The sequence below is a fragment of the Hyaena hyaena genome, unplaced genomic scaffold (assembly GCF_003009895.1).
Source record: "Hyaena hyaena isolate Hyena2069 unplaced genomic scaffold, ASM300989v1 scaffold_1226, whole genome shotgun sequence".
NCBI classification, from domain to species: Eukaryota; Metazoa; Chordata; class Mammalia; order Carnivora; family Hyaenidae; genus Hyaena; species Hyaena hyaena.
The window spans coordinates 82,509-105,359 of record NW_024081861.1 but is presented as its reverse complement, the minus strand read 5'-3'; the positions used below and the strand labels follow the sequence as shown (position 1 = coordinate 105,359).

The 22,851-nt window shown below is 41.2% G+C and overlaps 1 protein-coding gene across 1 annotated transcript in view; it reads left to right on the top strand.

The window, feature by feature from the left end:
* KMO (kynurenine 3-monooxygenase) overlaps positions 1-22,851 on the top strand; it is a 55,938-nt gene that overhangs the window by 11,902 nt on the left and 21,185 nt on the right. The window contains 5 exon segments of the mRNA XM_039222964.1: positions 8,763-8,832; positions 9,121-9,218; positions 10,434-10,523; positions 18,791-18,839; positions 22,222-22,309. Of these exon segments, the coding sequence (XP_039078895.1) occupies positions 8,763-8,832; positions 9,121-9,218; positions 10,434-10,523; positions 18,791-18,839; positions 22,222-22,309 (395 nt within the window).

The following is a 22,851-nucleotide window of genomic DNA, read 5'->3' as shown; positions in this document are numbered from 1 at the left end:
TGGGGATCAGGGAGGGATCAATATCTGCCAACCTTAGAAAAGACTGAAGAGGAATATCCACTCCAGGCAGCATCCTCTCCCCAGATCCTGAAACCAATTTGGATCAAAGAAAAGGAGCCTAAGAAAGTCATGAAAGTGGACCACTGGCCCCTCACTGGCTTGGAACTGAGTCTGTTCTGAGCACAGTCACTGAGACTTGGTTTTACGTCCTTTCTTGTAGCTGAGTTTCCAGGAAATGGAAGAGAGCATTTCTTGCTTCTGTCTACTCTTAGATCGTTTCCCACCTTAGGTTTTCACTGATCTTTAGTCATTTAGATTGTGGTTCATACGTGCTATTTGTCTGACCTGTTTTCCCAATAAGGAATATCCACTTCCAAATTACTTGATCTAGCTTTATTCCAACCTTCCTGACCCTGTAGGTCTCCTGACCAATACCTTCCCAGTCCTGCTCTCCACCATAGAAGGAGCAGTTAGAATTATACACTGGGAAAGAAAGAGAAATTTCTCAACCGTTTGTCTTTTTCTTCAGGGAGACTTAGTCCATTTAGGCTTTAATCACCTCTGTAATTGTTTTCTAAATGCCATAGAACAACTTAGCCTTTGGCAGAAATTAATTTTATTCTACTATCTTCACTGTAACCTTCCAGATTTCTTTTCCCTAATACAAACTAATCGCTGCTATTGCCCTTACTAGATGTTTTTTAACATGCAAATGAAAGGAATATAGGTAGACTGACAACTTTTCATAAATTGGAAGAGAACAGAGAAGGAAGAGATTTAACATGTTTGTGTTGAACAGAAGTGAATTGCCTGAGGTGAAATCAAAGGAGCTATCTACGGTGGGGGAAAACTAAGAGTTTAAGGCTGTGCTGGAAAGAAGTGAAACGTGATGGAAAAGATACTAAGACACACAGTGCCAGGCACCGAGTCATACTGATAGTTGACACATCTTGACCGCTGTTGAGAAAGTGATGCCGGCAATAGGGAGGAACTCACTTCAGATTGAGGAACTGAAAGGAAAGCAATCAGATTGAGGGATGAAAAGGAGAACAGCTTGTCATGATCTCTTCAGACACATCAAATGCCAGCAAGGAATGTGTTCATAATTTCTGTAGCGGGTACATGGGAAATAAATGGTTTGTATATTTGTTATGACTTTTGTTTAGAGCAGTTTTAGGTTCACAGTAAAATTAAGAGGAAGGTACAGCGATTTCCCAGTATATCCAGCTCCCACACATGATTGGCCTCCCCTGTTACCAGCATCCCTCACAAAATTGGGATATTTGGTAAAATTGATGAATCTACATCGACTCAAAGCCCGTAATGTACATTGCGGTACATTCTGTGGGTTTGGACAAATGTATAATGACATGTATTTGCCATTAGGGTATCGTATAGGGTGTTTTCAATGTCTTAAAAAATTCTATTCATCCCCCACCCCAACCCTGGCATATTTATTTTAACAAAATAATAGAACAGGGATTCTTGGTTGGCCTTCCAGAATATTAAATATGTGAACTGCTTCGCAAAAAATTAAATTTGAAAGCCTTCTTCACACTTAATGATTAAATAGGAGCGAACTTTTGAAAGATAACGATAATCGGTCTACAGAAATCGAATGATATGAAGGAAGTTTGGTGGCCACAGTATCAATGAATGGTGACAGGAACCCAAGCTTGAATCATTGGATTGTTTAAAACAAAAACAAAACAAAACAAAGCAAAAAAACAAATATAGGTGATTAGATGTGAAGGTGCCTTGGAGCGGAGGAGGAAACACTGGTGTGGAAGGGATAGAAGGTGAGGACTCGCATTGACCTGTGCCTGCTCCTGGGCTGACAGGCCCTGAGCCCTGAGCTGGTGCACAGCTCTCTCTTTAGCTCCCACATCCACCAGGGAGCTGCTGAGAACCTTCGAGTCCTCCCACCTCTGGGCTTCTGGAGGGCCCTCTCTCCAAGATGGGCTCCCATCTAGCTCTGTGATTCCTCTCTCCAACTTCTCACAGCTACCTTCCCTTCCAGAATTTCCTCTGAATTCCAGTTTTATGGTAAGCAAAATTTCCAGCGTTTTCACTTTACTTGCTGGCTCTCCCCTGAAACTCCTGGCTTTAACGTAAACTTTGCAGCCTTCTCCCACATCTCAGGTATGTCTGGATGGGGAGTTGGCATGGTACCCTTACTCTATGCTGCAACTTCTGGACTTGTAAGCTTCCGTGTTATTTGTAAGCCCTCTGAGGTTTGTGTCATCTACTTATACTCCATTCTGTTGTCATCAATCAACCTCTGAGTCACTTCCCCCTAGTACTGAGGACTCCAGCACTTTCATATCATCTTTTTTCTAGATCCCAGCCCCACCATTCACCCCGAAGGACTATCAACATTCACATAGTGGACCCATGCAGTTCCCTAGCCCCTTAATCCTTGAACTGCATGCTTCTAGTTTCTTCAATCTCCACCATATTTCAGCCTCCAGGTCCCATGATCCATGTTGGACTTGAACCTTGTCATCCCACAGAACGGCTCCATCTAAGATAATAGAGTCAGGCCTTGGACTCTGAATAAAAACCTTCTAACTCCCTCACAGAGTTGCCTCTGCTACATCTCCTCCTCACAGGGACCTCCTACTTCTCCCTGTTTGGAAGTCTTCCACTGCTTTCCTTCCATTTCATCCAACTTGGTTGTTACTGTCCATCAGCCCAAACAAAACCTTCAAGTTCTTTCTTTCCATCCCATCCAAATGGCCCAATCCAACCCTTGCTTGGTTCCAATGGGTTTCTTCCTCTGCACAGTTCAGTGTTGCAAGAAAAAATACAACCTAACCTCACATCTTGGTGCCAGTATAAATTCACAGTCTTCGTCTTCAACTGTATCTTCAATGGTATTCAGACACACTTCTAATTGTTTGATAAAGCGCTCATGTTCTGGAACCAGGCTGGATCCATTTGAATCTCCACACCAACTTCAGCACTCGCTAGTTGTGTAAACTTAGGTGAGCCACTTCACTTCTCTGTACCTCAATTTCTGTACCCATGAGACAAGATAACAGCAGTACCTCCTTCACATTGCTGAAGTGCAGAATAAAAAGTAGGGCAGTATACATGGCGATCACTTCATGGGCACTGTCCATCATCAGTATTGTTTTCTAAATCAGATTTGTTTCATTCTCTCTAGTAGTTACTTTTAATGTTTATCATGTGCCTCTTCTACTTAGAACCCTTCTCCTTCAGTTTCATTTTTTCTCCTAGAAGTCATACCCTATCCCACTCCACACCCTTAATTTGTCTTGAGCCTCCTTCCTCTATACTCTCACAGCTGTACTTCCTCCACCATATTCTTGATTACCTTGTGTTATAATTGACTGTAATCCCCTGAGGAGCCTGGGTATATCTTGCTCTCTGTTGTATCCCTAGCACCTAGCACAGGGCTGGCACATGGAGAAAAAATATATATATATATATATATGTAATATTAGAAAAAAATGAAGACCTAGATGGGACTGTGAACTCCCTGAGGGCAGCTATTTTCTCTGGATCACTTTTAATACCAGCAAGGAATACGTATATTGTAATATTTCGGAATCAATAAGTATTTTTCAAATAATAATTTTTCTGTATCTTTTGAGAGTTGTTTTTAAATTTCCAAGAGGATTCCTACTTTTTATCACCTTGCTTCTTCTCTACATGTCAAAATAGTCTCCTCCTTCAAAGCTCAAGTCAAAAATAATGTTTTCCAGGAAGTTCTTTACCAGTCCCTTTGTTCTGGTTATCTATTGCTATGTAACAAACCATTCCAAAGCTTAATGGACTAAAACAATACTCTATTACCATGTCTCACAGTTCTGTGGATGGTCTGTCATATGGCTGCAGTCATCGAGGGCTTGACCAAGCCAAATATCCAAGATGGCGCCCTCCCATGGTAGGCAGTTGGTATGAGCCGTTGGTGAGTAGAGAGCTCAGCTTACATGATCACTGGCTTCCAGAAGGCAAGAAGCAAAGCTTCCAGGCCACTTAAAGACTGTCTGGAAACATCTGAAGTGTCACATCCACTGCGTTTTATTGATTAGGGTTATCACAGGCCGTCCTGGATTCAAGGAAGTGGAGAAAGGAACCCCATCTTCTGATGAAGCAGTGTCAAGGTCATAATTATAGAACAGCTTGTAGGATGGGAGATACTGTTATGGCCATCTTTTAAAAATACAATTTGCTACATCCTTCAAGGCAAAATTTATCCATTTCTTGTATGTTTTCTATGCATTTATTTTTTTTTTTAACATTTATTTCCACCTCTGGACCCAGAATTATTTTGCTAGGAAAGGTCTCTCAACCTATAGCATGCAAAATATTGGGTAAATGGACTAAAATTATATGACCCAAACATATACAGTAGACCCCTGAACAACAGAGTTCGAACTGTGTGGGTCTACTTATATGTTGATTTTTCAATAAATATGTAGAACGGTACTATAAATATATTTTCTCTTTTTTATGATTTTCGTAATAACATTTTCTTTTCTCTAGCTTACTTTTTATGTAAGAATACAGTATATAATATACATAACAAACAAAATTTGTGTTAATATGTTATTGGTAAGGCTTCAAGCCAACAGTAGGCTATTACTAGTTAAGTTCTCAGGAAGTCAAAAGTTATAGGTGGATTTTTGACAATGCAGGGGGTCTGCACTCCTAACCTCCATATTGTTTCAAGATCAACTATAATTATTCTTGAGGTATGTGTAAATGTTCTGTGATTAAATTCACTATTTATATTTTTAACCAACCTATATTAGATATTTAAAGAACGCTGGGAATCTGTAAAATTTGTATGTAAAAAGTGGGCCTTCATACTCAAAAGTGGTTTACTAAGCATTGATTGGTGTATATGTTTGTCTCTTCTTAACTGAATTAGGTGTTACTGCACCCAAGGACTTAGCTTGATAACCTTTAGATCTCTCAAGTTTAGTAGCTTAAATCATACATGATAACTGCTCAGCAAAGTTTGGCTTGGTTTGGTTCCAAATTTTATTTAAAAATGTAGCTCTACCTTTCATTTATACAATCAACAAATATTGATCAGGTACTTATTCTGCTACAAACAAAATGGTAGAGGCTAGGGATGACATGGTGAGCAAAACCAGTTTGCAGCCCAATGGGGTAGACAGATATTGACCACACAATCGCCCTAAAGATATAAACTTTCAATTATGATAAGCTTTTTTAGTTTCTGTGAGCTGCCAAACAAAGTACCAAAAACCAAGTGCCTTAAAGAACAGACTTTTGTTGCCTTACAAGCCTGGAGGCTAGAAGTCCAAGATCAAAGTTTCAGCAGATTGGTTCCAGGGTTATCTCCCGGGCTTGCAGATGACCAGCTTCTCCGCATGTCTCTTAATATCATCTTCCCTCTCTATGTGTGTCGGTGTTCAAATTCCTCTTTTAAAGGACACCAGTCATGTTGGATTAGGGCCCATCCCTAATGACTTCATTTTAACTTAATTGCGTCTGTAAATACCCCATCTTCAAATAAGTCACATTCTCAGACCCAGGGTTAGGACTGCAGCATATGATTTTGGGGGTGCACAATTCAATTCTCAACATTTTTCAAAGGAAAAGTCTGTAGCACCATGAGAACTTCTAAGAAGGGGGTTGAGGTAGTTGGAAGGAGGAAAGCTTCCTCAAGGAAGTGAAGCCAAATGGAATCCTGAGGATGAATGGGGTTTACCAAGTAAAGAGGGAAAGGAAAAAGGTTCTTAGCCATGGATATAGTATGTGCTGAATTCTCTGGTGGCAGAAAGAGCATGGTGCATACAAAAAGTTGAAAGAAGGCTATATGATCTGCATAGTTTTCAAATATTATGGAGAAAATTTGAGGCCAAAAATGTAGTCATTTTTCTCTAGAGAGGCTTATATTTGCTTTTATCTGTTAGCTGTGGTTAACAGCAATCTTGAATGAACGTGATCCAGCCAGGACTAGGAATGATTCCTTGGCAGTCCACTGTCTCTTTGATCATTCACTCATTTCCAGTTTACCTGACTTCCAGGACGTACCCATTTAGGGTCCTGACTCAAAGCCTATGGATTTATTAAACCCTCCTGAATCAGGGTTGCTGTCCTGAATTCCGGATTTTATCTGTCCAGCTTCATGGATAATAAACTCTGCTGAAGTTCACAGCATGTCCCGCAGTCAGTAGATACCCTCAGACATGGCTCCAAACATCAAGTTCATTCCTGTGTTTCCTTTACCTCATAGCAGAAGAGTGAGTTCAAATAACCCATTTCACCGTTACATCAAATGGCTGCTTGCAAAGAACGAGTTGGCAAGCCAGATGAATGCTGGTAGAATGACAGAAAGTCTGACATTGGTCAAGATAATGACCATGATGACATGACAGAAGCATAAGGCTAGAAACGAAGAGATAGGTAAAGAAATATTAGAACCGGCAGAGTTTGGGATGGACTGGATACAGAGAATGAGGGAGAGAGAGGTCCCAGGGGTGACCCTTTGGTTTCTAATTTGAGTAACTAGACGGATGAGATATCACTCATCTACATAAGAATATGTGGAGAGAATTGAGACAATGCAGAGCAAGCATCGCAAGTTTCAGTTTGGAGCCATTGATTCTGAGGTGTTTGGAGACATATAGGAGCCTACAGCAATGAAACATTGTATGCGTGAGCTCAAGAAAGAGATTTGGGTAAGAAATGAAAGTCCTTGAATCCCCAAGGGTGTGGATGATGCACTAGGCTGGAGGCTTGAGAAACTCCAATGTTTGTCTTTCTTTGCAAGGGTGAAGGAGAGAAAGAGGGATGTCCAGAGATGTATAAAGAAAACCAGAAAACAAAGGAAGGTTAATATTTCAAGAAGGGAAGTTAGTTAACAGCATTCAGTGTTGCTGAAGATCCTGGTGTGATAGTTGAATATGGATGATCTTACCTAATATAAGTTGTTAGCGATGAGGTGGTAAATAAATTGCTATAACCTAAATAAAACTGTCAGGAGGCAACGCTATAAAGTATTGAGAAGACAACACAAAAAATTCTCCATAATCTCAGAGTAGGAAAACATTTCTTAAACAAAATACCAAATGCGTTAATAATAATATCTAGGTGACTTTGTTAAAATAAAGAACTCCTTTTTAAAAGCCACTGTAGAGTCTCACATCTGCAATGAATAGAATGATATGTCAGCCATACTTCAATAATAAAAAAAAATTCTGTAAAGATATTATGAAGTTTAAAAAGGTAGCCATAGAACGTAAGAAGACATTTGCAATATTTGAAAATGATGAAGACTGTGTACTCAGATCAATGTAAGATTACTCAAGTAATCTAAAGAAGAAAAGACAGATAAACCAAACAGGCACTTAATGGAAGAGATCCAAACAGCCAGTCAGTATATGAAAAAGATTTTGACCTTTTTAGCAGTCTGTCATATGCAAATCAAAACCACACGCTTTCCTATCTTACCCATTCACCATAAGATTTAAAAGTTTGAGAACATCAAATACTGGCAAAGATAGACTGTCACAAACTGCTGTTGACAAAACACATTGGTACAAAATTTCGAAACAGTTTGACATATTAAAGGTGAAGATACATAAACCTTTGATCAAGGATTTCACTTTTGTGTATAAAATCCTGGAAAAAATTTATGCACCTCTGTACCAGAATACATGTACAAAAATGTTCTTTACAGCATTGTTAATAATATTCCTGGGCCATCCCATCATTTCACAATGTGCACACTTATCAAATCATTATGCTGTGTATATTAAATTTATACAATATTATATGTCAAATATATCTCAATAAAACTGGATAAAAATAGGGGCGCCTGGGTGGCTCAGTCAGTTAAGCACATGACTCTTAATTTCAGCTCAGGTCATGATCTCACAGTTTTGTGAGTTCGAGCCCCACTTTGGGCTCTGAGCTGATAGTGCAGAGCTTGCTTGAGAGTGTTCCTCTCTCTCTCTCTTCCTCTCCCCTGCTCTCACTCTCTCTTTCTCAAAAATAAATAATAAATTAAAAAATTGAAAAAAAAAAACTGGGAAAAAATGTTCCCAGAGCAGAAATAGCTCAAACATCCTTCAATAGTAGAACAGCTGAATAATAATCTGTGAGATCTTCATGCAATGAAGAATCATACAGTAATGAAAGTAGATGACCTGGAATTTATGTGCGGCCTTATAGAGGAAACTCAGAAACGTTATGTTGAGTTAAAGAAGAAAAGATACACAATTGTGATTCTAATTATGTGATTCAAATGCAGACAAAATTAAACTCTACTGCCGAGGGATATATATTTAAGTAATCAAACTGTAAGGAAGCAAGGATGGGTTATTACAAAACTCAGAATAGTATTTACTCATAGGTGAAGGTTTGGGGATCTTAACTGGAGAGGGTGTGGGGGAGCTCTGCATGGTTGGAGGTGAGATTCTGGCTTGGACCAGAGTGATGGTTATCGGGATGTTTGCTTTCTAACTATTCTGTAAACTGTACACATTTTAAGATCTTTCTGTATGAAAGGTATATCTCACTATAAAAATGCTAAAAAAGAAAACCACCAAAGCTACCTCTTGAAATGATACCGTTTAATGCTGAGTTAATCCGATCATTTTTTGCAAATGGTGCTTTCTGGTAGTGACAATAAATCAGTGTGACAGCCAAGGCTGGTACAAATACAATCACACGTGCTGTTGCATTTGCCAGTAAAAATTCCCTATATTTGTCACGTCAGATAAAAATATGAAAAACATTGCTTTGATTCCTAGGTTGGATCGTTAAATGCCTGCTTCCTTGCAAAGAGGAATTTCCAAGTTGATATATATGAAGCTAGAGAAGGTAAGACAATACTGAAAATTGTGAGGTGTGGTTCTTATTCTCTGACCTCTTTCTCTTTACATTTAAAAAAGAATTTTTTTTAGAAAGAGGAACTAGTTTTTTTTAAACCTCAACTATCTAAATTTAATTTAATACAAAATCACTATGGTTAGTGTTTTCTTTTAAAGGAGTTAACAGGGTCTTTTAACTTGGTCTTGACTGCACCATTTACTCGGGTGCTGTCTGCTCATCCTGCCCTACAATAATAATGAGCTATGTGTAATACGGAGTCTACTTCCGATGTCTTAGATCTCCGAGTGGCTAAAACTGCACGTGGAAGAAGTATTAACTTGGCCCTTTCTTATAGAGGACGGCAAGCCTTGCACGCCATTGGCCTGGAAGATCAGGTACCTTGTTAATGTATTTTCCTTGTAAAAGATAATACCTGCTGTTTTCCAACAATTGCATGCTCTTGATTTCCTCCTGGCTCAAGGCATCATTTAATGCCAAGAACTTTGCATGGAAACTCATTCTACAAAGGTTTTCAAACTTCTAAATTTGGCAAGAGGGTGAACATTTGACACTTGAGGCAGCCTGGAGGTGGGGGGCCGTGATGAGGGCAGGGGGACCCTGTGACTCCCCCTGATGACCTCTTCCGACATTGGGTTTGCAATCCAAAGGTGGGTCTCAGCCTACAGGAAGTGTGGCCCGAGTTGCATCCAGAATGACAGGAGGTCTGCAAACCCCATTCTTTTGACCACACAAGTCTATAACCTCTTATCCACAATTCTGTACTCCAAAGAGCAGAAAACGTCTCATCACTGATTCAGCAGCAAACTTGACCTGATGGGAGGCTTTTCATGGCCTTTTAAACAACTCATTTAGTGTGAATGTGTTTTGCTACAGATATTGGGCTCAGTTGTGGAGTGATGCCTCAGATCCACTGGGTGTTATGTGATATCCACATATGCACAAGATTGCCTACCTAAAATGTGAAACCTTCCAAATCCTGAAACTGATGTGCCCTCAAGGGTTAGGATAAGGATTGTGGGTCCTCATCTGGCCTCAGTGTTGCTGAAGTTCTCACTATCTAGCGTGTAGCTTGGAACTATGAACAGAAGTAATGTATTTTTCTGCTAGTACTTTCGGTAACAAAGCGCCTTTGAAATGATCATATACGTGCTCGCTTCGGCAGCACATATACTGAAATGATCATATAAGTCAGTACGGATGCCACTTCCATTTCCAGTTTCCTTAGATGTGTGTGGGGGGGAAACACCTTGCATGGGATTTTGGGAGTCCTGGGTTTCACTCCTCACCCATTGCTCTGTTTTCTGATCATAAGAAAATTACTCAACCTCTCTGACACTGACCCATTTTCCTTAATTGTCATATATGATTCAGACCAGATAAAAGTTAATTCCAAAAGCTATAGGTTAAAAAAAATCAAAAATTAAAATCTGCAGGAACATAGCTTTCCTGGAGTTTCTACCACAATGTGCTTCTGAGGTCCTTTGCAGCATTTTTTAATTTTTTGAAAATATTTGAAAAATCACATCTTGAAACCAACATTTATCTTATTCCATGATGCCAAGAAATGGGTATTTCTTGTTTTATTTCAGATTGTATCCCAAGGCATTCCCATGAGAGCAAGAATGATTCACTCTCTTTCAGGAAAAAAGTCTGCAGTTCCCTATGGCACCAAGTCGCAGGTTGGTTTACCCTGAAGATAATATTTACTTACAGTGGAGTCTAATGTCTGGATCTTGACCCTTGCTTATTGGCATTTCCTGCCTCTAGATCTATCTTTGATATTACCTGTGTTGGTCTGCAGTTTGGACACATATACTAGTTAACAGGTTAATCCATCGGAGATGAGACGCTTACAATAGGGCTCAGTTTCTAATAACCATTCAATAGAAGTAAGTTACATTGTCATCATTATTAGGCTGTTTTTGCCTCTATGCATTGCTCATGTTGGCCTCGTCCATTTCACTCCCATCCCCTCTCAGTTACACAGAGAAGATTACCATGTATTTATTGTCAAGTATAAAATGCAAGAACAATTCTAAAGGGTTTTTCACTGTTGTTGCCTTCTCCAAACTGACTCTCTTACCCAAAATTTAATTGTAATGGAATTTAGAGAATGAACCAAAAATGTGTTTGGTGCCATATAATTTCTAAAACAACAGAGGCCAGATGGTATGTCAAGTTTACAAAAGAAAATCCATTATTCTGCTTTGCGTTTCTCTTATCTTTACATGGTAACGCACGGAGCTAGGGAAAGGGTGTATTTTTATCTGATATTTAGACCTTCTAAGGTTGTTTCTTTGAGAGAAAATGAGTGTACCAAACATCTACCACCAGAGAAAAACCCCAATTTGCTTTTCCATCAAAGCCTTATTTTATTAAGGGCAGAGCCCGAGCGAAGTTTGTATTCTTTCAGTCTCTGAGCTCCCACAGAGCTCCCATTGCAGGTGGGTTAGCCACTCTCAGCCTCATCTGGGATCTTGTTAAAGTGCAGACTCTGATTCTGTAGGGCGAGGGTGAAGGTATAGATGATGCCTCCTATACACACCCAGGTGGCATTCATGCTGCTGCTCCATGGACACACTCTGGGCAGCAAGAGATAAAACACAGGTGCTCATGGGAACAAGGTCTGTGTGGCTCTTGTGATGATAAAAGTGGTCGAAGCACCTCACACCCGTTAGGATGCTACTCAGAAAACAGGAAGGAAAACGGAAAATAACAGGTATCAGAATGGATGCGAAGAGGCTGGAGTGCCTCCACACTGTTGGTAGGAAGGTAAAATGCTGCAACCACTATGGAAAACAGTGTAGTCACTCCTCAAAAATTAAAAATAGAATTTCTATATGATCCAGCAGTTTCTCCTCTGGGCGTGTACCCTAAAGAACTGAAAGCAGGGACTTGAAGAAATATTTGAACACTCATATTCATGGTAGTATTATTCACAATAGCCAAAAAGTGAAAGGGATCCAAATGTCCATCAATGGATGGATGGAGAAACAAAATGTGTTGTACATATACGTAAGATAATAAAAAGTCTATATTGGTTTCTGCCCCTGGTTCCTGGCACAGAACTCCTAAAACTCTCGTAATTTCCTAAGTGATAAGAGCACTAGATCTTTTCTTCTAATATTTGGTCTGCGACTGTGGTTCCTAATCCAGAGCTCCTAAACCCCTCGGAATTTCCTGGGTGATAAGCATGTCCTTTGTTCTAATGAGATAACTCTCCATGGGCTCCCGGATGGGGACTGGTCCAGAAAGACCAAACCGTCATTAGAAGCTTGGAATTTTCAGCCCCACCCATCTGCAGAGAGGGGAGAGGGGCTGCAAGCGGAGTTAATGATCCAACATGCCCACTTGATGAAGTCTTCACAAAAATCCCCCAAGTATGGGGTTCAGAGAGCCTCCAGGTTCAAAAACACATGGAGTTGCTTGGATATAGCTCACCCACAGAGGGCAAACACATATCTTGCCCTACACATTTTTCCATCTAGAACTTGGACCCTTTAAATAGTAAGTCTACTGTTTTCCTGAGTTCTTCGAGCTGCTCTAGCAAATTAACTGAACCTGAAGAAAGGCTAATGGGAAACTCTAACTTACAGCTGGCTGATTAGAAGTCCAGTTACAAACTGTAATGCCATTGGCATTTGAAGTGTGCGTGAGTGTGGGGGGGGGGGGTGCAGTCTCATGGGACTGAGCCCTTAACCTTCAGGATCTGAGGCTATCCAGGCAGATATGGTTACACTGTGGGGCAGCCAGCTTGTGTCACTGAGAAATTGCTTGGTGGAGGGGCGCCTGGGTGGCTTAGTCGGTTAAGCGTCCGACTTTCGCTTAGGTCATTATCTCGCGGTTCGTGGGTTCGAGCCCCGCGTCGGGCTCTGTGCTGACTGCCAGCTCAGAGCCTGGAGCCTGTTTCAGTCTGTGACTCCCTCTCTCTCTGACCCTCCCCTGCTCATGCTGTCTCTCTCTCTCTCTCCTAGAAATAAATAAAACATAAAAAAAAAATTTAAAAAAAAAAAAAAGAAATTGCTTGGTGGAGGAACCCACCCCCCATACACATCTGGTGTCAGAGTGTTGTGCGCGGTGTAGTAAGTGGGAGTAAAGAAGACGCTTGCCAGAGAAGGGGAGGTTTTCTATATGACACACACCGGAATACTCTTCGGCCTAAAAAAAAAAAAAAAAAGATTCTGACACCTGCTACTATGGTTGAAACTGGAGGGGACTTTATACTAAGTGAAATAAACCATTAACAACAGGATGAATACCAAATTACACTTATGTCAGGCATCCAGAGTAGTTACATTCATAGAAACAGAAGGTAGAATGGTGGTTGCCAGGGCCGGACGGAAGGAGAAATGGGGAGACATTGTTTAATGGGTATAAAGTTTCAGCTTTTTTTTTTTTAATGTTTATTCATTTATTTAGAGACAGAGAGAGACAGAGCACGAGCAAGGGAGGGGCAGAGAGAGAAGGAGACACAGAACCCGAAGCTGCTCCAGGCTCTGAGCTGTCAGCATAGAGCCCGATGCGGGGCTCGGACCCACAAACTGCAAGATCATGACCTGAGCCAAAGTCAGTTGCTTAACTGACTAAGCCACCCAGGCGCCCCTAAGGTTTCAGTCTTATAAGAAACAGAGTTCTGTAGATGGATGTTGCTGATGGCCGCACACAGTGTGAATGTGCTTAATGCCACTGAACTGTGTACTTAAAAAGGGTTAAAATGGTACATGTTACATCGTGTGTGTTCTACTATGATAACATTTATTTAAAAGTGGCTGAAAAGTAAAACATTCCAACAACTCTGAGCCTATGGGGATGGGAAGAAGCAGGGAACGATCCATTTTTTCCATTCAGTGATGTTCTAAAATAGTAACCTGCTTACTTTGGGGATTATAAAAACATAGGTAGAGTCTTAATGTATGAGCCTGGCAGGTGAAGGAGGGGGAAGAAGGTCCACTGACTGTCCCCAGTCAGATAAACAGTTTGGATAATCAGCATGTCCTGTTCAACCAGCCCCAAACTAGTCTTGGTGGTGTAGGAAAGGAACACAAGCTTTACACATTCCAGTCAAGAGTAAGCTGTACACACTAAATGTATCCTATCTGTAAACACTAACTGTCCTGTGTTCATGCTGCGTGTTAGTGCTGGTGGCTGAGGACCAGGAGAGGAGCTTGTGACCTGCTGAGGACAGATGGTAATCACGTTCTTGAGAAAAGAATTCTTCTGAGAGGTGGGGTGCTCATCTGTGTGGTTCAGAGAGGGAGGAAACCTCAGATTTCAGAGAAGACCTCAGGGAGAAAGTGAGGTTTGAGACAGACATTTTGTTTCACTATTAAATTGGCAGCAAAATAGCATTCTCCCAAGTAAATGAGGGTCTGTCTCTGCAGGGAAGTTGGGTGAGACCAGAATTCTAAAATTATATAAATTTTTAAGTGCCCAGTGTGTATCGGATAAGAACACTTCGGTATGCACTTTCACATAACAGAATCTTAGAGTGATCAGCAGCCTTGGATTCATCGAATCCAACCACCTTGCTTTAGATGAGGAGACGGGCTGCCTGAGTGCATGAGGTCAACATCAAGGAAGGCGCAGGCAGGTGTCCTCACAGCCAGTGGCCAGCGCAGCATGGTGTAGGAGGCGCTCCCAAGGGTGCTGGGCAGTATTGCTAAGTTGCACTATTTCTTTTGCTAAATGGAGAGTGACCATTGTAATCATTCCCTCTGTGTCTTGGATTCACAAGGAATTAGCCAAGAAGGCCAATTCTGACATCATCCCCTTCCCAGAAGCTGAGCCAACAGAGTATGAGTGGACGAAAGAGTAAGATACAGTTCAGAATATCAGGAACGTAGGACGAGAAGAGGGACTTAGACTTGAGCACCAAACAGAATTTCTTTCTTTTTTTTTTTTTAATGTTTTTAATGTTTTATTTATTTCTGAGAGAGAGAGACAGCATGAGCAGGGGAGGGTCAGAGAGAGAGGGAGACACAGAATCTGAAACAGGCTCCAGGCTCTGAGCTAGCTGTCAGCACAGAGCCCGACACAGGGCTCGAACCCACGAACCGTGAGATCATGACCTGAGCTGAAGTCGGACGCTTAACCGACTGAGCTACCCAGGCGCCCCCCAAATGGAATTTCTTAACCCCAGCCCTGGGTGAGGGAGGGGCAGCTTCATTTCCACCGATGACCCAGAGGGTGAAGGCATTGGTGGGCTTTCCCATCTGGGATCTTCAACGCGTTAGAAGAGGCAGGAAGTGATCGCCTGCCCACCAGACCTGCCATTCTCACTTCTTAAGAACTCGGTCAATACTAAATTTGCAGCCACTTCTCTTTCTTTGGTTTGCATCATTGCTTTTACAACAGGGTCAAACATGGGGCCTCCCTTCAAGAGCTACATGAAATTGCCTTCAATCACTCAATTCCATGTGGAGGACCACATGACCCCAGGATTTCTGCAGACCCCCAGGCAGCCCACCTTCTGTTGGCCTCAATCTTCTCTGCGCCTCCCTCCTTCCTCTAGCTGTTGTATTCTCTGCCTTTCCTCCCTGGCAGGGTCCAGGTTCTTCCAGTCTTGCTCATTCTCGCCATCTCCCTCCCAAATTGTCCTGGGAAATGTAAAAATATCATCTGATATACAGGGCAGGTCAGAGCTCCCAATTTTTTCTAATGCAGAAAAAGATTTTTTTTTTTTAATTTTTTTTTTAATGTTTTGTTTATTTCTAGGAGAGAGAGAGAGACAGCGTGAGCAGGGGAGGGCCAGAGAGAGAGGGAGTCACAGACTGAAACAGGCTCCAGGCTCTGAGCTGGCAGTCAGCACAGAGCCCGATGCGGGGCTCAAACCCACGAACCGCGAGATCATGACCCAAGCGAAAGCCGGACACTTAACCGACTAAGCCACCCAGGCGCCCCTGGAAAAAGATTTTTTTAAATTTTGTTTTAATTCCAGTGTAGTTACCATACAGTGTTATATTACTTCCAGGTGCACATGATGGTGATTCAACTTTTCCATATACTACTAGGTGCTCATCACGATAAGTGAGATAAGTGTACTCTCAATCCCCTTCACCTATTTCACCCATCCCCCCCACCTCCCCTAGCTCCTCAGTTCCTATGCCCCAAATAGAGCAATAGCACCCCCTTACTAGAAAACATTCCCTTTTACAGGGTTTCAGGACATAGAGTGTAAACATGTTTTTCTAGTATGTGTGAAAAAGTCAGCACCACAACTCTTGGTTTACAAATCTCCAAAAGAGATTATCCAACTTCCTTTAGGTTTCATTATTAATGTTTTTGGTTACAAGGACCTCTTTATACTTCCTGACTTGTTTTTCCTTCTTTTTTTTTAAATTTTTTTAGTTTTATTTATTTCAGAGAGAGAGAGAGACAGAGAAAGAGAGACAGCATGAACAGGGAAGGGTCAGAGAGAGAGGGAGACACAGAATCCTAAACAGTCTCCAGGCTCTGAGCTGGCTGTCAGCACAGAGTCCAATGCGGGGCTCGAACCCACAATCCATGAGATCATGACCTGAGCCTAAGTCGGGTGCCCCTCTCCTTCCTTTTTTAATCACTGTTTTATTTTATTAAGGACCTTTGTGAAAGTTCATTTGGAACAACTTGGTCTGTAAAATACAACCGAATCACTAAGCAGCAACAGACAGAAGTCAGTTTCAGTTGGATTAATAATGTTGAACTCGTTTATAATTACTCCGTATCTAGGAAAAATACACAGAATTTAATAAAATGGAATATGATGAGTAAGGACAGTTGAATAATGACTCACAAAATATACTAAATTGTAGTCATTTGAGCCACTATTTGAAATGTATGGCTGCCAGATGGCAACCAGAGTTCTTTTTGTTTTTGTCATTGTTTTGATAAATTAAATAATTTCAGTACAGCTATCCAGACGGGAAATGTGGAGCTGGACTACAAGAATTATTTCTTTGTAGCCTCCACCAGAAATGCACTTTCCCCCCCGGTTTTATTGAGAAACAACGGACATATATCACTATATAAGTTCAATGTGAACAATGCTATAATTTGATTAATATGTGTGGTGAAGATTTGTTTGTTCTTATTCATATTTTTTCTTCATAAGAGCAACCTTTTAGAATAGGCATTGGAGAAGTGGGGCCTGATTGTGGAGGCTCTAACTTCTGGCTGTGGTACAATGCCACCCACAGCCGCCGGGTAGAAGGGACAGGGACTCTCCACAGGATCTGTGTGCATATCGGTTCCCAGATGATGCAGATGTCAACCAAGCCTGGCCACTGATAAGGAAAGAATAGTTTCCCTGGGTATATGAGTCTCCCTAATTTAAATGTTTCCAAACAGATTTTGAATGGCGAGTGTGGTTTCCGTTGAAATGAGGTCACTAATGACACAGAAGACTGGGAAACAGAACAAAGAGGCAGAGAATGAAGAAGTCTTGCTAGTTTTAATTCATAGCAAAGACACAGGAAGCCCCTCCTCCGCCATTGCCTCTGTAGCATGGTTTTTACACCAACTGTAGATTTCACTGTTAATATTAAATGTCTACTTTGGGATGTGGTGAAGATTTATAAGTGAGCATATTTGTATGAAATGATGTGATGCTTCAAGATTTGGGACATATGTGCTTTAAAGTTGTAACAAGTAGACTCACCCTGAACTGTAAGGCTATATTATGACTTTCATGAGACCTGGGTCGGCACTTTCACCTTTGTGGGTCCCTCTGCCTCTGAAACAATAAATATTAAAAATTAGATTTTAAGGGGGCGCCTGGGTGACTTAGTCAGTTGAGCGTCCAACTTTCACTTAGGTCATGATCTCGCGGTTCGTGGGTTCGAGCCCCGCGTCCGGCTCTGTGCTGACTGCCAGCTCAGAGCCTGGAGCCTGTTTCAGAGCCTGTGACTCCCTTTCTCTCTGACCCTACCCTGCTCACGCTGTCTCTTTCTCTCTCTCTCCTAGAAATAAATAAAACATTTTTAAAAAAATAGATTTTAGGAAGACATTGGTATAAAGATTAAAATAACACAGGCCGGAGCGCCTGGGAGGCTCAGTCAGATAAACGTCCAACTTCAGCTCAGGTCATGATCTCTCGGTCTGTGGGTTCAAGTCCCACATCAAGCTCTGTGCTGACAGCTCAGAACCTGGAGCCTGCTTCAAATTCTCTCTCTCTGCCCCTGCCTCACTCATGCTCTGTTTCTCTCCAGCTCTCAAAAATGAATAAACATTAAAAAATAAATAAAAATAGGGGCACCCGGGTGGCTCAGTAGGTTAAGCCTCCAACTTCGGCTCAGGTCATGATCTCACTGTTCGTGGGTTCGAGCCCCATGTCGGGCTCTGTGCTGACAGCTCGGAGCCCGTCTTCAGATTCTGTGTCTCCCTCTCTCTCTGCCCCTTCCGTGCTCATGATGTCTCTATCTCTCTCCCTCTCTTTCTCAGAAATAAACAAAAACATTAAAAAAATTTTTTTAAATAAAAAAAAGAAATAATGAACACGTGTCCCAGGGAGGGCTGACCCGGCTTCAACCGACAATTTCCTAACCATCCCCATCCCCATCCCCCCCCCACTCCTTTCACATTTAATGAATGCCTTCAAGGTAGTCTCTTTAGGAAATTCCACATTTATTCCAAGATCGCTGTCATTACTGAAGTTTTTCTAGCAGATCGATTTGGAGATCTAAGATGAAAATATAAGATGTTGTTAAAACCATCTCAGTAAAAATAATATTCTTGCTATAAAAGAAGGATTTGGTTTTTCTAATATCAAACTCTGAAAAGCCGAAGTTGTAACTTGAACATCATAATTATATGCATTTGGTTAAAGTGTGTATTTTTAAAACGGCTACTTAGCTAAATGGTTATAAAACTAAGTTTGAAAACTTCTGCTAAATATTTCCTATTGTCATAATGGCAGTCATCTTTGTCCATTCTTCAGAAGTAAACAGTATCTACTATATTTTTCTTGCAGTATATTCTTTCCATAAGCAGAGAAAATCTAAACAAAGAACTGTTGACTGGTAAGTCCAATGCTTTATTCAGCTATTGTCACTTTCAGTAAAGCATGTGAGCCTAACCCTGTCACATGATTCACTGGGATTTGCTTACTATTCCTTTTCACGGGTTATTAAGGGCAAGGCTATATACAATACAAAGTCCTTGAAAAGTAGTAGTAATGAGTCCTCGGGCGTCTCTTTTTCATCTTATCACTGATCTAAATAAATATGATCTGTTCAACATGCATTGAATTCCCATTGTCTTCTCAGCACTGGAATGAACAAGTATTCACCCTTGAAGAACTCATGGACTAGAGAAAAAACAGATGCCCTCGAATGATTTCCAAAATGACACGATTAGCTCTGCCCTATGGAAAGATAAAGAGAGGTAGTTGAAGGCTGAAGAGGGTTGCGGTCTTCAGAGTATTATGACAACCCTTGGGTGCATAAACCCAGCCCTGAACTAAAGGGGCCAGAGGAGAGGATGTAGGCTCATGGTATTTGTAGGAGACCAAATAGTAGAGGATGTAGGAGGTTGAAAAAGACAAAGGTGTAAAACATACCTTGAATGAAGACTCTAACGGGTTACAGACACACCCATCAATGGAAAAGCCACTGGATTGCGAATTAAACTGGGAGCTTGGATAATCAGTGCAATCACCTGCCGGGTAGCCCTTGGCCGTAACAGCTTTTTCATCTCTTCAGCATTTGTGGTAATCAGATACATTTCCTGCAGAGCATGACACTTGAGTAATTTTACTGTCTGTTAACTCAACTCCTCTATGCAATCCAGCAGCCTCTGAATTCTGGAGAGCAGAGGTTTCTGCTCCACACCCCTCTACCCAGAGCGATTCTGTAGTGTGCCCATTGAACTGAAGTGGGCTGTCAGGAGGTGTGCTGAGAAGGCCACTCTAGCTGATTCACCAGTGACTTCAGAAACAGAGCTTAGTATTCTTTCTACTTCTACATCTTGACTTATATTTGCAAGACGGTCTTTTGAATGAGTAGATGGAGGCGTGGACGTAGGTGGCTAGATAGACTCCTATGGATCTCAGGAAGCCACAAAACAGCTTTTGAAAAAGCAGAATAGCTGACCTAAGACGATCTCTTTAGAGCATCTCTGAATTTATTAAGAATGAGAGCAAACATTCACTGAGACCCCGGGAAGTGTGTTAAGTGCTTTATATGCATGGATTTATATGACCCTCCCAACAGCTCTGTGAAGCAGGAACTCCTTTTCCCTCAGTTTGACAGGGGAGAGAGGCTTCTTGCGCTCCCGCCTCCTGGAGCTGGCCCACACTGCGAATAAGTGGTAGAGTCTGCACTGGAGCTTGATCTGTTGTTCCAAAGTCCATGCCTTTATCTCTGAGAGTCAGTGCTTGTAAGATTACACATGACCCATCCACTAGCAGTAGAAGCTACAATCGGGGAAGAGCTGATCTTGGTGGACAGACAGAAGCTCCCATACCTGGAGTTCCTTAGGAATGTGCTGCACAGTGTGCAATTTCATAATGCGGGAAATATGTGAATAAAGTGAATGTGGACTTTGTCATTTCATTTTATTTACTTTATTTTTTATTATATTTTTTATCAGTTTCAAGTTTTAATTTAAATTCATTAGTTAACATACTGTTATGTAATATTGATTTCGGGAGAATTTAAAGTTGCGTAAAACACCCAGTACTCATCACAAACGCCCTCATTCATGCCTCTCAGCTGCTAAGCCCACCCCCACCTCCCCACCTCTGCCTGGACGCACACTCTCTTGACCTCTAAACGATGTTTGGCATTATCAATTCTTTCACACAGCTGTCATTCCTTTACACAAGCGTGTGAGCTACCAGCTCCACACGCAAACACTCGCTCCTGACTGGATAGCCTCCCCTCCGAAGGTAACGAAATCGTTCCCCTGCATCTCATGTAGGCTTATTTCATGGTTCACTGACTAGGGAAGGGGGTGGGGATAATAATTGTTAAGGAAAGCAAGCAGGAGAAGGACATGCCGTCAAGTAAGCGGGATAAATCCTGCATGAGACAAGTTTTGAAAGTTTTCTTACAGTATTTCTGGGCCTTTATTCAGCTGGTCTGCATTGCAGATTCTCTAGGGCAACACTATCCAAGATTTGGCCAAAAAGGTCAGCCACTTGTATAATTTAAAATGACACATTTCAAGACCTAAATTAAAAAGTCACACATTGAAAGGCCTAAATAAAGAGGTGAACTTAATTTTGACAGTATACTTTAACCTAATATATCCAAAATATAATCATCTCGGTGGGTCATCAACAGAAGACAGTTATTCACGAGATCTGTTTTATTTGGTACTAAGTTGTCAGAACCCAGCGTGTGCACCACACCCCCATCGGACTGGCCACGTTCCGAGGACTCGAGCCTCATGTGGTTGAGGATCAGGACCACACACCCCGGAGGCTCAGAGTGTTAGCATTTTTCTAATCGCTCTGACCACCAAACAGCTTTTTAGGGGCCATATTCCAGGACTAGTGTTCTGTGGAAGATTTTTGGGGGATCTATTAGTTAGTGTACACTTAAATAAAAAAACAAATGTAATTGAATTTCGTTTTTTAAAGAGTTGATTCCACAAACACATTTTGGGTTTATGAAAGATATCCTTAGGGGTTCAGATAAACTCTGAACTCTCCAAAGTTATTTGCCAAAGGATTTCCTAAACATAGATAAGTAGATCTGACTTGTAGCTTTAAGAACAATAAATAACCTATAGTTATAGATCCCTTATCCATGAGAATTCATAGGGGCAAAAATTGTATTTTACCGCTATGATAAGAATATGATGAATTCATTAATTTCTACAGATTGCTAATAGGCAAAATAACAATGCACCAGAACAATATGATTCTATTTATTGAGAAGTCTTAAATCTTCTTACCCATTTTCCCCCCTCAGTGTTTCAGTGTGTGATTACAGAAAGCATTAGTATCAAAATCTATATTTGTGACCGCTCAGATATCTTGGGACCTACTGAAAAGAAATAGAAAATAAGGCACAGCATGAGAAAAGGAGTTTGGCTGAGTATCTCTAATCACAAAATCTTAAATTAGAGGCAACTTTTAAAATATGCGACTCCTGGTTCTTTTCGAGGGTGACAACCTTCGCAGTAATGTAAGAATTTGCGTAATGGAATTAGTTGGATTTTTTTTTTTTTAGATGAGGATAGTTGATTTGTATTCATCTCTTTTACTACCAAGTTATCCTAGAACATTTGCCAAGCAGTCGTCAAATTACCACTTTTCACTAATTCCTTGTTACAGCCTTAAGCATCAACATCTCTGTCATACTGTTCTCAGGAAATGATTACTATTTCAATTTCATTAAGTGAAATAAGACTTGGAATTTCATTTCCATTTGCTATTTTTCTTTGTCTCCTCAGCTGTTGAGAAATACCCCAATGCAAAGGTGCACTTTGGCCACAGGCTGTTGAAATGTAATCCTGAGGAAGGAGTGATCACAGTGCTTGGGTAATCAGTGGTCCTGACTGGGGAGGTGAAGGGTTAGAGCAGTGAACTATATCTGTAAACTTTGTTCTTTGGCTTACTTGAAAGATTTAAATGATTACCCAGGGGATCCAAAGAATTTCACATCAACAACCAGCCTTTGAATGTCTTCTGAATACCAACGCCAGTGATTCTTCTTGATTCCTCAGCGAGCTCATCTTCCCGCCGTGTTCCACACCATTCCACACACTTCCAAGATTCTCTGCCCTGCGTTTTGTCTTCTCTTTTTGGAAACTATTTGTCTGCCTCTCCTTGGCTGCCTCTATGTCCTCTGAAGTTCCTAGCTCCATGTCCCCTCTTGGGACATATCATGGATTCCCAGTCTGTTAAGCTTATAAATTTCCTTTGCTAAAATGAACCTCTCTACCCCATGCCTCTGTCTCCCCTCTCGAGTCCTAATCCATGCTGATGTCCTGTTAGACACCTTCACAGGCACAGCTTGCCATGATTTCAAACACATCTTAAAACTTGGTCATCTATTTCTTTCCAAGCATGTCCACTCCTGA